This window comes from Perca flavescens, chromosome 19 (assembly GCF_004354835.1).
Source record: "Perca flavescens isolate YP-PL-M2 chromosome 19, PFLA_1.0, whole genome shotgun sequence".
Classification (NCBI taxonomy): Eukaryota; Metazoa; Chordata; class Actinopteri; order Perciformes; family Percidae; genus Perca; species Perca flavescens.
Genome location: NC_041349.1, coordinates 9,338,858 through 9,354,856, shown reverse-complemented (window position 1 = coordinate 9,354,856; position 15,999 = coordinate 9,338,858). Strand labels below are relative to the sequence as shown.

Sequence of the window (15,999 nt, the reverse complement as noted above, 5' to 3'; positions counted from 1 at the left end):
GCCATATTTAGTTCAGATAGAGCCTGTATCAGGGCCATATTTAGTTCAGATAGAGCCTGTATCAGGGCCATATTTAGTTCAGATAGAGCCTGCATCAGGGCCATATTTAGTTCAGATAGAGCCTGTATCAGGGCCATATTTAGTTCAGATAGAGCCTGTATCAGGGCCATATTTAGTTCAGATAGAGCCTGTATCAGGGCCATATTTAGTTCAGATAGAGCCTGTATCAGGGCCATATTTAGTCCAATGTGTTATATTATCACTATTTTTGGTAGCCTACTGTACTTAAATGGCCAGTATGTACTTTATTTTCTTTATTCATTGAAGCGTCTATGTTTACAGGCTTGTGGTGATGCGCAGTGGTCTATAGGTAGCAAAAAAAAACACACACACAAGTAAAAATTGGTTAGATTGTGGAGAGAAGTCCGATGATGTAAAAGTTGAGTCTGCCGATTATAGATGGTTCGTGTTGACTTTCTACTTGTTTTTCAGGAACAAGGGCTTCATCCCCAGCAACTACGTGACTGAGAAAAACAACATCGAGGCAAACTCGTGAGTCTGACAACACAGTTGGATATTTTTTTTAATGTCTGTCTGTATATGTGCGTGTGTGTGTGTCCTTCGCTTGTCTCGAGAACCGTTCATCCGATCGACTTCACGCTTGACCGGTGCATCGCCAAGGACCCAAAAGGAGGCGCAGTGGTCAAGTGTGAAGTTCTTTTGGATGAGCAGGAAAAAGAAAAGCCGCAAGGGCCCAATACCGGAGGCCGAGCAATCGGCCCCGTCGGCAGTGTTCACTTTCTACATGAACTAGTTCAAAGTTCAGTTCACAAATTTTAAAATGAACTAGTTCAGTTCATAGTTCATACTTCAACATTTTGAACCAAGTTCATGGTTCCAAAAATGAATCTTTTTTTTCCCCATGTGTTGCTGCGAGCTATTATTTTTCTAAGTTATTGCCACAGCCCAAATATAGAACCACAGACAGCAATTATTTTATCAGTTTTAACACTGAGCCTATGCGTCAGATTTCCTCTTCATATCCAATCAGTTCAAGTTTCAGGTTTGCTGGATGGGACTGAAGAGCGGGCAAAGTTTTCACAGAAATGTCAGATTTTTCCATCCTCACCGACCTCGTCATAAAACTGGTTTAAATGATCATACGAAGCCTCCACGCTGCTTTCTGTTGTGATGACCCATGCGGCGGTGAGACACTGGTGGCTGGTGTTGCCAGATTGGGTGATTTTTTTCCGCTACTTATGATGGCCTGTTTACGGTGTGTTTTAGCCGTGGTTTTCCACCTGGAAGGCTCTATAGAAATCTGGCGCCCTATTGGACGAAAGTTAAACTGAGAAAGCGTGGCGATCACAGACACCAGGATGAAGGAGTTCACGGTAACGTTCATCAGGCGTTAATGCGCTACGCTCAGTTCACGTTCGCCCCAAAATATGAAACGCGGAACAGATCGCGCAGTGTCGTCGCGTGAACATCTTGCGCGTGTCGGATCGTGCAGGCAGCACAGATCACGCGTACCCACGGGCCCGTTAAGAACAGGCAGCGTCTGTCGTTTTTTTTTTTTTCAACCTTCTTTATTGGTGCTGTTCAAAATCTGCCTGTTCAGGGCCCCATGTGGCAATTTGTTTCAAGCTACTGTATCTGTTATATCTCGCGTAGTCTATATCCTTGACGTTCCACTGCCGGGATTGCTCCGGTGCCGCAGGAAATTCCGCCTGATGCGCGTCTTTTCCGTTTCCTCTTCCTTTCTTTTGTGTTGGAATTTTAAATTTGGTGGATTTCTGATTTTCAGATTTACCGGGTAACAACAGGAGATATTCATAATCCCTTTTGTAAATGTTTTTTTGAATTTAATATATCAACAAAATGAAAAAAAAAAAATTTCAACCTTGTTTTTTTTTTTTTTTTTTTTTTCAATGCTCAGATTCGTCACTTCAAAATATATGCAAATTAGCACATATTTATAAGATATCGCCTAATTAGCGTATTCAAACCTAAAATTACAGAAACTTGAAATACTTTTTTTTTTTCTCATATTCATGTGAGTAATCAACTGGTAAAGTTTCACGGTGATATCTGTAAGTTAAAAATGTTGCCCTCTTCACCTGTAGTGTCTCACCTTAAAGAAATGCCAATAAACCAGAGCCCGTTTTTTTTTTTTTCCCATCCCACAATGCTGTGTGGTGGACTAGCCAGACCCTCCTCCGCTTCACAGCGCGTGGATGGTCTGGCAACGTGAGGCTATATCTCGCAGGACCTGTGTGAGCACAGCCAGCCGAGGCTCTCTTCTTACAGAAGTGGGCGTGGTGTTTATCTAAAGTTCAGCGGGTGGGGAAAAAATGGAGCCTCGGCCCTCGAACGTGAACGTTTTGAACGTGGCACTGCACTCGCTGTGGACAACCCAAACCTGCATTCATTCTTTTCGACCAGAGGATGTCTAGCTCTTCTGTCTAGCTCTTCTTCTCACTGTAAAGCAAAGCATTCATTGTGATTTTTAGTCTTGTAATCAAACTGCAAACTGCAGTAACATTGACGTAATAAAAAATGTGAATTGCGTTTTCGTTTCCTTGCTGCAGGTGGTACTGCAAGAACATCACCAGGACAGAAGCTGAGCAGCTGCTGAGGCAGGAGGTAACTTACCTTATCTTATTTTTTTTTGTAAATAAACGGTGATGCAAGAGAGGAGCGCAGGATTTGTTCCTTTGTTTCCAAGTTGTGATGTGATTTTTCCAACGCACCTGCACAGAAGAAATTTTTCAGCAAAAATTACTTCTTCAAGCTCCTCCGATTGTGATGATTCACTGCTCTTCGTTTTCTTAAAGGCATACGCCACCGTTTGTTGAAATAGTTCTTATCACGGTCTCCCCTAGCTGTAGATAGGTGGGCCAACGAATTTTTTGTCTCAGTGCAAGTAATTAGGTTGTTTTTTTTTTTTTTTGTTGGCTCACTTTTACTCACAACATGCTAACCGGCAACATAGGATTCCATTCAGTGTCACGGGAGACCGTGATAAGCCCTATTTCAACCAACTGTGGCGTATTCCTTTAAGTGATAATGAACAGAGTATTGTGTGTTTTTGAACTTTTAAAGTCAAACAAAAACAAGCAATATAAAAACATCACCTTTTTAGCTGTTTTAGCTTTTTAATGGACGGATTCATGGATAGTGAAAGAAACCGATGGGTGAAGCCCTAGCGAAGACTATTAGAGTGAATATTCCCCGCTGTTGAGAGTGAATATTTCTGCCTGTTGAGAGTGAATATTTCCAGTTATTGAGAGTGAATATTTATTGAGAGTGAATTTTTCTGGCTGTTTTCCAGGACAAAGAGGGCGGTTTCATGGTGCGGGAGTCCAGTCAGCAGGGAGTCTACACCGTGTCCCTCTACACCAAAACATTAAGGTGATTTAAACAGCCTGTAACCTGAAGGTCTAAATCATTACACTGGCTGAGATTAACACACAGAAGAAACTCACATATACAAGAAATCTTCACCTGTAAACTTTATTTTTAGTTTTTTTTTTTCTTTCATGTGCAGTTCTAACGGGGATATCCGGCATTACCAGATCAAAATAAGTGACACCGGAGGGTTTTTCTTGGCGGAGAAACACACCTTCAGCTCCATACCTGACGTCATACGCTACCACGAACACAACGCTGCAGGTTCACACTCTCGCTCTCTTTGTGCACGCTACAGTCACAGATACAGCTACAGACACATTAACGCTGGTCTGTGTCTGTGTCTGTGTGTGTGTGTGTGTGTGTGTGTGTGTGTGTGTGTGTGTGTGTGTGTGTGTGTGTAGGTCTAGTGACCAGGCTGCGGTATGCGGTGGGGCCAATGGGAAGGTGTGTACCTGCCACATCAGGATTCAGCTCAGGTAAATGCAAATAACGCTTACTTGTAACATTTGTATCTACTATAGCAGATACAAGTGTATATTATTGAATTTGTCAACAAGTATTAACTCCTCCTCACAGATGGAGGCTGCCATGTTGGGAATTATGAATGTCAAAATATATATGTATGTATTTGTGTGTCCTGTACACAGCGTGCGTACATTTCTTGTTTATGTATCTCTGTTGTTGTTGTTGTTACCAGGGTTGGATATTACTGAGGAGGGAGAGTGAGAGAGCGCTGTTTTCTGTGACACATTCAGTGCGTTTACATGCAGTTTAAAAACAACAACATTATATTCGGGTTAAGGCAATACCCCGATTTCTCAAACGCTATGTAAACACCTTACCCCGGTTAAAATGGGAGTTTTAATATCCCGGTTAACCGACCTAGACTCGGCTGGAGTGGTTTTTGAACCGGAAATAATCCGTCGGCGCTGTGAGTCGTAGTCGTTGCTATGATAACGCACTGAAAGTTACCCCATCCGTGAGTTTTCTCAGCTCTGTTTTGAGTGCTTTAATAAACCGGTGAAAACGTCAGAACATTAGTTTTTGCCTCTGACTCGTGGAGCTTCCAGGGAGAAGGTGTTTACAGAACTGCGACTAAATGCATCACCGAATCCAAACTTACACAGCGCAACAGGACTATTTCTATCCCAGAAAACCAAGTCTGAAGCAAAGTGCAGCCCCTTCGTGGCTTATTTACATCATTAGTTTTTGTTGAAAGTCACTACAGGTGACTACATTATTTTGACCATGTGTAAAACTATGAATATTGTATGAAAATGCGTGTGGTGTATTTGACTGTCTTGCAGATGTGTAGCCTGACAAGCCACACCTACATCAAGATGTTGGGTCTGTGAACTAGTGATAGACCGATTTTATCGGCCGGCCGATATATTGGGCCGATATTTGCGTTTTTAAATGTATCGGCATCGGCCGATACGTGGCAGCTGTGTTCGCCGATAGTTTTTTCCCGGCATTATTTACAGACAGGTGTCCACATAGGCAGCTCTGTGTTGCTGGAGACGCTGCACCCATCCATATGATGCACACTGCACAAATAATTTGGGTGATATGAATGTAAGATGATTGCAGAAGTGACACTGATCTGTGTTTATAGTTTATTCTTTTTAAAGAAATGCCCGCTTTAGATTCCGAAAACAAATCCAGTGTGTTGTTGCTACATATTGCACCTTCTAGGATCGTGCTAAATAAAGTAATACAAAATAAATGAAAGGTCCACTGAAAATAGGACATTTCTGTAAGCAGTATGTGGTATGTAACTAGGGTTGGGCATTTAGAACCGATTCCTAATCGGAATCGTTTCAAAAATTACGATTTCATCGGAATCGTTTCTTTATTGGAATCGTTTGGAGGATTTGGTTTCAAATCCGATCATCACTTTCCAATTTAACATGCGCAAGTTTGGGTTTTCGTATCGGCCAGGTGCTTCTAGTGTTGCAGCCTTGGAGCACAGTAAGCGGTGCTCTAGTGTGGCTTTATTTTACGTTGAAAAACCCCCCGTCAAACTGCAACCCACCTTTGAATCAAAATAAAACTTTCCTCTTATTTGTGAAATAAGCATGTGACCCATTTCAACTCCACCCCTCAGAGAATCGCAATCGATAATCGATGAGAACCGGAATCGAAAGGCAGAATCGGAATTGGAATCAGAATCGTTAAAATCCAAACGATGCCCAACCCTATATGTAACATTATTCCAGCATTTATCTTATGAAATATATATTAATATATAATATTATAATGAAAAGAGGAATCAAATTTTTTTTAAATCCAATGTTTTGATGTCAAACAACAAACATTCAACTGAACGTTTCACATACGATCAATGGCGGTCTTCACGATTAGCCAATCGCGTTCTGTTAAATCGCGATTTTGATTTGAAAACGATGAATCGCTCAGCCCTACTTAGGTGCCGCCCAAAACGGCTCGGGTGCTGCACCTAAACCTTACAACGGCAGGAAAAAAGTCTTCCACAAGCTGAGGGGAAAACAATGCAACCGTCACAAAGGGGCTTTGATTTGGTATCGATTGACCTTACTTTCTTTCTCTTTCTTCCTCTTTTCTGTCCATTCTCCCGCCTCTCTTCTTTCCTTCCTCCTCTCTCCCTGGGGTTCCCTCCGTCCAGAGAAGTGGGAGATCGACCCCAGCGAGCTGACGTTCATGAAGGAGCTGGGCAGCGGCCAGTTCGGTCTGGTGAGGCTCGGCAAGTGGAGGGCTCAGCACCGGGTGGCCATCAAGGCCATCAGAGAGGGAGCCATGTACGAGGAGGACTTCATCGAGGAGGCTAAAGTCATGATGTGAGGGAGGGGGTAACCTGACTCCGCCAGATGGATTGCTTCGCATTTGCTCGGCATATCCATCTGGGAACTTTCCGTTGGAGAACTTTTGGGAAGGGGCGGAAATACTGGTTAGCTGATTGGATGAACCATCTGTGTATCACCTATGTTGGTGATAGACGGGCCAAATCAACCAATCAGATCCATGAAGCGTATGAAAATACAACCACAAGCCCGTCGCTGCTGCTGCTGCAGGCAAAGCATAGCTCGTTAGCTCAGCATGCAAGCAACATGTCGGTAAAGGAGATTTGCCGTTTGTGTAACGAGAATTTAGGAATAAAAGACACCATTTCAGGTTCCCGGTCCATATTCCAAAAGAAGGATCCAAGAGAAAAAAAGCATTAGCAAGAGGCTAACAGAATTAGGGCTAACGCTGGCTGATAATACTGGTTAGCTGTTGGATAAACCATCTGTCTATCACCACCTAAACCCGCCTCAAAACCAACACTGATTGGCCCGGTCGTTTGGCTAACTGCTCCAAATTTTCTCTTCCTCAAGATGCCAGACTGATCTGCGAGTGGAAAACTGGAGCTCGCGAGATCAGGACGGTCTCACGAGGCTAGGGAGGGGGGGCACCGAATCCAGATTTTTGGGGTTCGGCCAAATACTGAATCCACTGGTTAAGATTCTGCTGAAACCGAATACCGAATCCTCCTCCCATCCTCAGACAACGACTTTTTCTGCTCACTAGTTGTCCACTTTCTCACAGCCTACTGCGTCAAATGCTCTGCCTACGTAAACACCTTCCCCTAATCAACGGCGCCGTCATTACAGCGACCAGCGTAGCGAGCGGAGTGCAAGCGTAGGGTTCGGTTCAAAAAGCCCAATATTCGGCCGAAGCCGAATCCTAGTAAAGACTGACGTTAGCCCTCCCACCATCAATCCTTCAAAAACCTCGTCGGAACGGCTACAGAGAGCACCGCTCTGTGGGCCTTAATCAGCGGGGTCTCTGTGTAGTAAATCCAAAACTGTTACATCCAAGATTTATACACTTTATATGTCCATAATTTATGAATTTTCAGTCGTTTATTGCCACCAAGGGGGGTAAGCTTCGCTTCAGAACTCAAACCTCTTATGGCGCCATTTTGATGCTACAAAGCCATCAGCTCCCGTTAGCATCCCATTGACTCCCATTCATTCTGACGTCACTTTGACAGAGAATAACTTCACATCTGAAGCGTTTAAAGACTCTATTTGTCCGTTGTTTATTTCTAAAGAAACACGACAATGTATAAAAGACTCCATTACCTTGTACCTCACGTTATGGCTCCGTAGCAGACGTTTTTATAAAAATAGGCTAACGATTGTGTCATAACCACGAGACTTACTGTCGCACAGTAGAGGAATAACCGTACAGTACAGGAGAAGCTCACAGGCAGTTTGGACTTACATGAGCTGTTTAGGTTTAATTACTAATGTTAACTAGCATGTTAGTGATCAGTAATTAGCCTGTGTTTATGTTATCTCCTTACATATACCTACACTCTCCGTCTCTGTAAGATTGGGAATGATTGAGATTTCTCTCGGCACAGCTACCAGAAGACTTACAACTTTCAGACACGTTGCTCACGTCACATCTACGTCTACAAGCTCAGTTGGAGGCTGCTCAGTAACGCTCAGACAGCACCGGGAAAGAGACTTCTGATATCCTTCACTGGTCTCCGTCCAGAGACACGGGATCTATTGGTCCATTCTTATATACTGTCTATGATCGCCGCTAGCTTTGAGGCTAACCGCCATTTTGCTTTTCCCGCGATGCTCTGGGAGACCATTCTGACCCATCAAAAGCTTGTTTATGTCTTGTCAGCCAGTGGAAGGCTGGTCCGTCATTGCAGATGAAACAAATATGGTCTCTAGTGAAGAGGAATCAAACCGAGGGCAGAATAGTTAAATAATGACCGAAGAAATCAAACCGGTTAAGAGTTTGTCGTCTCGTCTTTTCCACCAAATAATAGAACAGTATCGATAAAGACTCTGGTCGTTTAACTGTCTCGAAAATGGTATCAAAAGATCTCCGTCCCTGTGATGATTATGATGATACAGCAGTTCTCTGATCTTCTGTATCTCTGTGTGGGCGTGTGTGTGTGTGTGTCTGTCTGTCTGTGCGTCTGTCTCTGTGTGTCTTTGTGTGTCTCTGTGTGTGCGTGTGTGTGTGTGTGTCTGTCTGTCTGTGCGTCTGTCTCTGTGTGTCTCTGTGTGTGCGTGTGTGTCTCTGTGTGTGTGTGTATGTGTCTCTGTGTGTGCCTGTGTCTCTGTGTGTGTCTGTGTCTCTGTGTGTGTATGTGTCTCTGTGTGTGTCTGTGTGTTGTGTGTGTCTGTGTGTGTGTGTGTGTGTGTGTGTGTGTGTGTGTGTGTGTGTGTTGTGTGTGTGTCTGTGTTGTGTGTGTGCCTGTGTGTGTGTGTGTGTGTCTGTTTCTCTGTGTGTTGTGTCTCTTTGTGTGTGTTGTGTCTCTGTGTGTTGTGTCTCGTTGTGTGTGTGTGTGTGTGTGTGTGTGTGTGTGTGTCTGTGTGTGTGTGTGTGTGTGTGTGTGTGTGTGTGTGTGTGTGTGTGTGTGTGTCTCTGTGTTTTTGTGTCTCTGTGTTTTTGTGTCTCTGTGTGTGTGTCTCTGTGTGTGTGTCTCTGTGTGTGTGTGTCTCTGTGTGTGTGTCTGTGTGTGTGTGTGTGTCTCTGTGTGTGTGTGTCTCTGTGTGTGTGTGTGTGTGTGTGTATGTGTGTGTCTCTGTCTACCAGGAGGCTGTGCCACCCTAAACTGGTGCAGCTGTACGGCGTGTGCCTGCAGCAGCGCCCCCTGCTGATCGTGGCCGAGTTCATGGAGAACGGCTGCCTGCTGAACTTCCTGCGGCAGCGGAGCCGCGCCCTGAGGGACGCCTGGCTGCTGTCCATGTGCCAGGACGTCTGCGAGGGGATGGCGTACCTGGAGGGACAGAGCTTCATCCACAGAGACCTGGTGAGAGCTCTACGCCCATCTCCACATAGCTGCCTAAATTGACCTTTTTTAGGGTATTTGCATATACAGTACAGGCCAAAAGTTTGGACACCTTCTCATTCAATGAGTTTCCTTTTTATTTTCATGACTATTTACATTGTAGATTCTCACTGAAGGCATCAAAACTATGAATGAACACATATGGAATTATGTACTTAACAAAAAAGTGTGAAATAACTGAAAACATGTCTTATATTTTAGATTTTTCAAAGTAGCCACCCTTTGCTTTTTTATTATTAATAAGAGAAAACTTCCACTAATTAACCCTGACAAGGCACACCTGTGAAGGTAAAACCATTTCAGGTTACTACCTCATGAAGCTCATTGAGAGAACACCAAGGGTTTGCAGAGTTATCAAAAAAATATTTTTTTAACACAGCATAATAATATGTGATTAATAAATGTATTTTCAGGTCGTCTTAACCTCAGCGTTGTATTCAGGGAGCGATGTTAAGAATCCCACTATGAACCACAGACATTATCATTCATTTTATAGTTAAACCTCTGAGGGTAAACTTTAACTCTGATTTATATTCTGATTGTATAATGTCGACTGACATTTTCAGGAACACAGTCATGGAAATTTGCCAAAAAGTCATAAAAAAAAGTCATAGGAAAAGTCATAAAAAAAAGTCATGGAAAAGTCATAAAAAAAAGTCATAGGAAAAGTAATAAAAAAAGTAATGGAAAAGTCATAAAAAAAGTAATGGAAAAGTATTGGTTAAATGCGTATGAACCCTGTATTTGCATATAACATCAAAATGTTCAGAACAAACTGATCTTTTTCCGTATACTGAAGCCCACATTCTTTCTACAGCGTTGTGTGAAGAAGGTAAATTGATCGCTAAAGCTGAAATGTTGATGTTGGCTTTTTGAAATTCCTCAAATCTCTTTATTTTTTTTTAAAAACCCTCGTGTTGTCATCCCGTCGACAACTTTTATTTTTTTTCAGGGTCAAAATGTAAAATGTCTGGTCGTATACTGATTGTGGTCCGAGTGGCTCAGGGAACGGACTTCTTCTCTCCTGTAGCCAATCGTTGGTGCGTCTAAGTTTCTAATTTCGGTTTTTGAGCAGGAGTCAAACTCAGAGTGTGAATACTCCGCTACGGGTCAAAGTGCTGCAGTGGATCTGTGTGTGTGTGTGTGTGTGTGTGTGTGTGTGTGTGTGTGTGTGTGTGTGTGTGTGTGTGTGTGTGTGTGTGTGATGTTTATGTGTGTGCGTGTGTGTGATGTTTATGTGTGTGCGTGTGTGTGTATACATGATGTTTGTGTGTGCGTGTGTGTGTATACATGATGTGTGTGTGATGTTTATGTGTGTGTGTGATGTGTAATGTTTGTGGGTGTGTGTTTGTCTGTGTGTGATGTTTGTCTGTGTGTGTGTGTGATGTTTATGTGTGTGCGTGTGTGTGTGTGTATACATGATGTGTGTGTGATGTTTATGTGTGGGCGTGTGTGTGTATACATGATGTGTGTGTGATGTGATGTTTGTGTGTGTGTGATGTGTAATGTTTGTGGGTGTGTGTGTTTGTCTGTGTGTGATGTTTGTGTGTGTGTGTGTGTGTGATGTTTGTGTGTGTGTGTGTGTGTGTGTGTGTGTGTATACATGATGTTTTTGTGTGTATGTCTGTGTGTTTGTCTGTGTGTGTGTGTGCGTGTGTGTCTGTGTGCGCGCGCGCGTGTGTGTAATGTGTGTGTGTCTGTGTGCGTGTGTGTCTGTGTGTGCGCGCGTGTGTGTGTAATGTGTGTGTGTGTCTGTGTGCGTGCGTGCGTGTGTGTGCGCACGTGTGTGTGTGTGTGTGTGTGTGTGTAATGTGTGTGTAATATGTGTGTGTGTGTGTGTGTGTAATGTGTGTAATATGTGTGTGTAATGTGTGTGTAATATGTGTGTGTGTGTGTGTAATGTGTGTAATGTGTGTGTGTGTGTGTGATGTGTGTAATATGTGTGTGTGTGTGTGTAATGTGTGTGTCTGTGTGTGTAATATGTGTGTGTGTGTGTGTGTGTGTGTGTGTGTGTGTGTGTGTGTGTAAATGTGTGTGTGTGTGTGTGTCTGTGTGTGTAATATGTGTGTGTGTGTGTGTGTGTCTGTGTCTGTGTGTGTAATGTGTGTGGTTCTTTGTCTCTCAGGCAGCCAGGAACTGTCTGGTCAACGAACACAACGTGGTGAAGGTCTGTGACTTTGGGATGACCAGGTACGGCCGTCTGATTGTCCACATGATGATTTGGGATGTAAGTGTTTATAAGACCGTGATGACCAGCGCTGGGGGCGGAGCCTCGATCCTTCTTTCTAAAGAGAGTCGCTCATTGGCTGTTCAGGACATTTTTGTCTCAGTTTTCAGTGTTTTTGTAGCTTTTTTTCTTCTGAGGTTTAGTTCCTTTTTTCGAGTTTTTTTGCCTTTTCTGGAGGCTCTTTTCAACGTTTTTTAGCTATTTCTGCAATTTTTGTTGCTTTTTCCAAAGTTTTTATGTCTTTGCTGCATTAAGCCTTCACGGAGACATAGAGCGCCCTATTTTTGGACGTTTTTGTCGGGCTTTCAAAGTTTTTCTTGCTTTTTCAACTTTTTGTTGTGACAATTTTTTACGGTTTAGGTCGTTTCTGGGGGGGTTTTTTGACTATTTTTTTTTTTAGGGTTATTTTCCAAAGTTTTTGTCTCTTTGGCGCTCATCATGGAAACAAAAAGGACCCCTTTTTTTGAACGTTTTTGTAACAGTTTCAATGTTTTTGTAGCTTTTTTTCTGACGTTTAGTTCCTTTTTTCGAGGTTTTTTGTTGGAGAAGGGGTGGAGAGGGTTTGACGTTTTTTTCACTTTTTCCGCAGTTTTTGGTGGGTTTTGTTCAACGTTTTTGTCTCTTTGCGGCATTAAGCCATCACGGAGACAAAGGGCCCCATTTTTGGACGTTTTTGTCGTGTTTTCAATTTTTTTGCTTTTTTTGACTATTTTTTTTAGTTGACAATTTTTACCACATTTTTGTCGCCTTTCTGGATTTTTTTTTTTGTTTTTTAACCTTTTTTGAGGTTTTTTTTTTCGAAGTTTTTGTCTCTTTGGCGCATGGAGACATAAATGAACCCTTTTTTGAACGCGTTTTCAATGTTGTTGCGTTTTTCAAAGTTTTTGGAGAGCTCAACTCCCCCCGCCCCCCATGTTAATTAAACCCAAAGTTACGCTCTTGATCGTGACTCTCAAAACAACGTATCAGCTGATTAACAGGCGTCTCTTTGGCCAGAGGGCATCGTGGGAAGGGTACGGAAGTTCCAATTCCTCCGTTTTGGCTGCAATGTTCAATGTGGCCTGGAGCGGATAACCTTTTTCCCACAAAATGTTGGAACTATTCCTTTAAAGACTTGTGAACGGTGTATTGTGTGTGTGTGTGTGTGTGTGTGTGTGTGTGTGTGTGTGTGTGTGTCAGTTGTCCTGTTCTGACTCTCGTCCTGTTCGTAGGTATGTTCTAGACAACCAGTACACCAGCTCTAGTGGAACCAAGTTCCCCGTGAAGTGGTCTCCGCCTGAAGTTCTCCACTACAGCAAATACAGCAGCAAGTCTGACATCTGGTCCTTCGGAACAGGAAACACACACACACACACACACACACACACACACAGATAGACAGATAGATAGATAGATAGATAGATAGATAGACACACACACACACACAGATAGATAGACACACACACACACACTCCCCTGTTATACAACTATCAGATCTAATGATTACTGTTGGACTTATCAAGTTAGAGGTGTTATTAATGTGTGTGTGTGTGTGTCTGTGTGTGTGTGTGTCTGTGTCTATATCGGGTGTGTGTGTCTTTGTTTGTCTGCCTCTCTGTGTGTATCTGTCTGTGTGTGTGTCGGTCTGTCTGTCTGTGTGTGTGTATGTGTGTCTCTTTGTGTGTGTGTGTGTGTGTGTGTGTGTCTGTGTCTCTGTGTGTGTGTGTGTGTGTGTGTGTCTTTGTCTCTCTCTCTTTGTGTGTGTGTGTCTCTGTTTCTCTTTGTGTGTGTGTGTGTGTCTCTCTGTCTCTGTGTGTGTGTGTGTGTGTGTGTGTGTGTGTGTGTGTGTGTGTGTGTGTCTCTGTCTGTGTGTGTGTGTCTCTGTGTGTGTGTGTGTAGGTGTGGTGATGTGGGAGATCTACTCTGAGGGTCGGACCCCGTTTGAGAACCACTCCAACTTGGACGTAGTGAATGACATCACCAGAGGGGTCCGGCTGTACCGGCCGCACCGAGCCTCTCAGCCGCTCTACGCCATCATGTACCGCTGCTGGCACGAGGTACTCCACGGCTACCGCTGGCTCTCCCCGAAAAATACACTCTCAGATTAAAATCCATATTCATTCGAACAATCCGATATCCATCCATAAAATTCACCAGATCGAACTTTCAAGGGACTCTGCTTTTAAAAGCTAGACTGAGGATCATAGATAGATATTTACTGTCATTTAAAAAGCTGGTATTTACCTTCATAGACAGACAGGCTCAGATTAATATTCTAAGTGTCTGATAACATTATTGAAAGGATTTCTAAGGAGGTCGACCTTTAAAACCTCTTTTGAGACCTTTCTGTTTAACCAGAAACAGCTCTGAAGTCGCTAGCTCTAAACCCACCAGACTCCATTTAAAAAAGCAAGACTTTTAGCGTGTATAGAGTAAACATATTGTCACATGTAAATCGGTAAACTGTGTGTTTATTCCACCAAAACTAGAGTTGTGATGGTTGGTTAAAGTGGAAAGACGTCCCAGTACAGCTTTTCATAGTTTTATTTAGTTTCTGTCGACTTTGAATGAAGTGTTTTTTACGATGCTAATATGACTGATTATTTACATGGAGTCTGGTGGGTTTAGGATGCTTAAACTAGTGATTATTTACATGGAGTCTGGTGGGTTTAGGATGCTTAAAGAAGTGATTATTTACATGGAGTCTGATGGGTTTAGAATGCTTAAAGTAGTGATTATTTACATGGAGTCTGGTGGGTTTAGGATGCTTAAAGTAGTGATTATTTACATGGAGTCTGGTGAGTTTGGGAATGCAAAATTGCGGATGTTTTTACGATTAAAAAAAGGATCTTACTCTTTAACAGGAAGGTCTACCTCCTTAGAAATCCATCCCATAATGTTGTCAGAAACTTAGAATATTAATCTGAGTCTGTCAGCGGTAAAACGAGCACTGTTGTTGTGGAGGTAAATACAAGCTGGACGACCTCTTAACGAACATTGTAGCTCGTTTCTCCGCTGCCAACTGCAGCGATCTCTCTTAACCCTCGTGTTGTCTTCCCGTCGATGCAACTTTGAGTTTTTCTGGGTCGAAATTTCAACATTTAGTTGTTCTTTTTTACTACACTTTTTCTTCGATGTTTTTGTCGATTTTATTCCAATTTCTGTGTCACTTTTTGGTGGGTTTTTTTATGTTTTAGTCAAGTTTTTTTTGTCCCCTTTGACGATGTTTTTGCTGTTTTTTTTGTCACTTTTTCCACTTTCTTTGGTTTAAAAAAAAATTAAATGTTTTTGTCGATTTTTATTTAATTTTTTCCTGCGTTTTTGTAGCTTTTTTTCCAACATTTGTCACTTTCTTCAACTTTCTTTTGTCATAGTTCTGATATAGAAAGCTTTTGTAAACGGGTCAATAGGAGGTTTAACACTGGACCAATGATGTCAGAGACGGTTGTTCCCATCGGTCACTCAGACCCCAAAAGGCCTGGAAAGGTTTTGGAAACATAAAAAGACCCAGAAAGTTTTGGAAAAGTCATGGAATTATTTTTAACACAGCATAATAATATGTGATTAATTAATGTATTTTCAGGTCGTCTTAACCTCAGCGTTGTATTCAGGGAGAGATGTTAAGAATCCCACTATGAACCACAGACATTGTCATTCATTTTATAGTTAAACCTCTGAGGGTAAACTTTAACACTGATTTATATTCTTATTGAATGTGTCTTGGAAATTTGCCAAAAAGTCTAAGGAAAAGTAATGAAAAAGTAATGGAAAAGTAATGGAAAAGTCATAGAAAAAGTTATGAAAATCATGGAAAAGTCATGGAAAAGTATTTGTTAAAATGCGTACGAACCCTAACTAACTTTTCCTACTTTTGTAATAATTTCTGAAGCTTTTAGCCACATCTAAAGATTTTTTTTTGAAAGATTTGATGATCACACCTCCTTATTAACCACTTCATTGTCATCCTCCTCTTCTTCCTCCCCTTCACCTTAAACCCCTCTGTTCTTCTTCTTCACCTTCTTCTCCTCCCCCTCTCTCCTTTTCCTCGGGCGGAGTAGAAACCTCAGGGTCGACCGTCTTTCTCAGAGCTTCTGGAGGAAATCAGAAAACTGGCAGAAAATTTGGATTAACACACACACACACACGTGTATTATATTGCTGGATTTCAAACTGTTGTGTTGTTGTACTGTTATCATGTATGTACACCGACTGAAAGCTGACATTGTAAATAACTATTTTTCATTAAAACCTTTTTTCACAGACGCCTTGGTGTCAAACTCATTTTCACTCCGGGCCACACAGGACATGACAATCCCATCAGGGGCCACACATGTACACTTCACTGACATGCTTTTACACACACACACACACAGTCAGAAATATCTGGTCTTATCGCTTGCTAAAGAACCGATTTCCAGTTCGTGGTCTTGTGTGTCTTTTTTAGTTTTATACATTTGAGTGCCTTTTTTTATGTGTGTGACATGTAAAAGTTATAGTTGATAAATGGTTCTGTAATATATATATATATATATATATA

The 15,999-nt window shown here is 42.2% G+C and overlaps 1 protein-coding gene across 2 annotated transcripts in view; it reads left to right on the top strand.

The window, feature by feature from the left end:
• Window positions 1–15,724, top strand: part of txk (TXK tyrosine kinase) — a 37,023-nt gene extending 21,299 nt beyond the window's left edge. For both annotated transcript variants that reach the window (XM_028563961.1, XM_028563960.1), the window contains exons 7-17: window positions 493–552; window positions 2,592–2,646; window positions 3,335–3,414; window positions 3,551–3,675; window positions 3,816–3,890; window positions 6,059–6,230; window positions 9,001–9,217; window positions 11,382–11,446; window positions 12,695–12,813; window positions 13,362–13,519; window positions 15,521–15,724. In XM_028563961.1, the coding sequence (XP_028419762.1) occupies window positions 493–552; window positions 2,592–2,646; window positions 3,335–3,414; window positions 3,551–3,675; window positions 3,816–3,890; window positions 6,059–6,230; window positions 9,001–9,217; window positions 11,382–11,446; window positions 12,695–12,813; window positions 13,362–13,519; window positions 15,521–15,592 (1,198 nt within the window). In that variant the 3' untranslated portion in view covers window positions 15,593–15,724. The remainder of the gene's footprint in view (window positions 1–492; window positions 553–2,591; window positions 2,647–3,334; window positions 3,415–3,550; window positions 3,676–3,815; window positions 3,891–6,058; window positions 6,231–9,000; window positions 9,218–11,381; window positions 11,447–12,694; window positions 12,814–13,361; window positions 13,520–15,520) is intronic.
• Window positions 15,725–15,999: the final 275 nt, after the last annotated feature.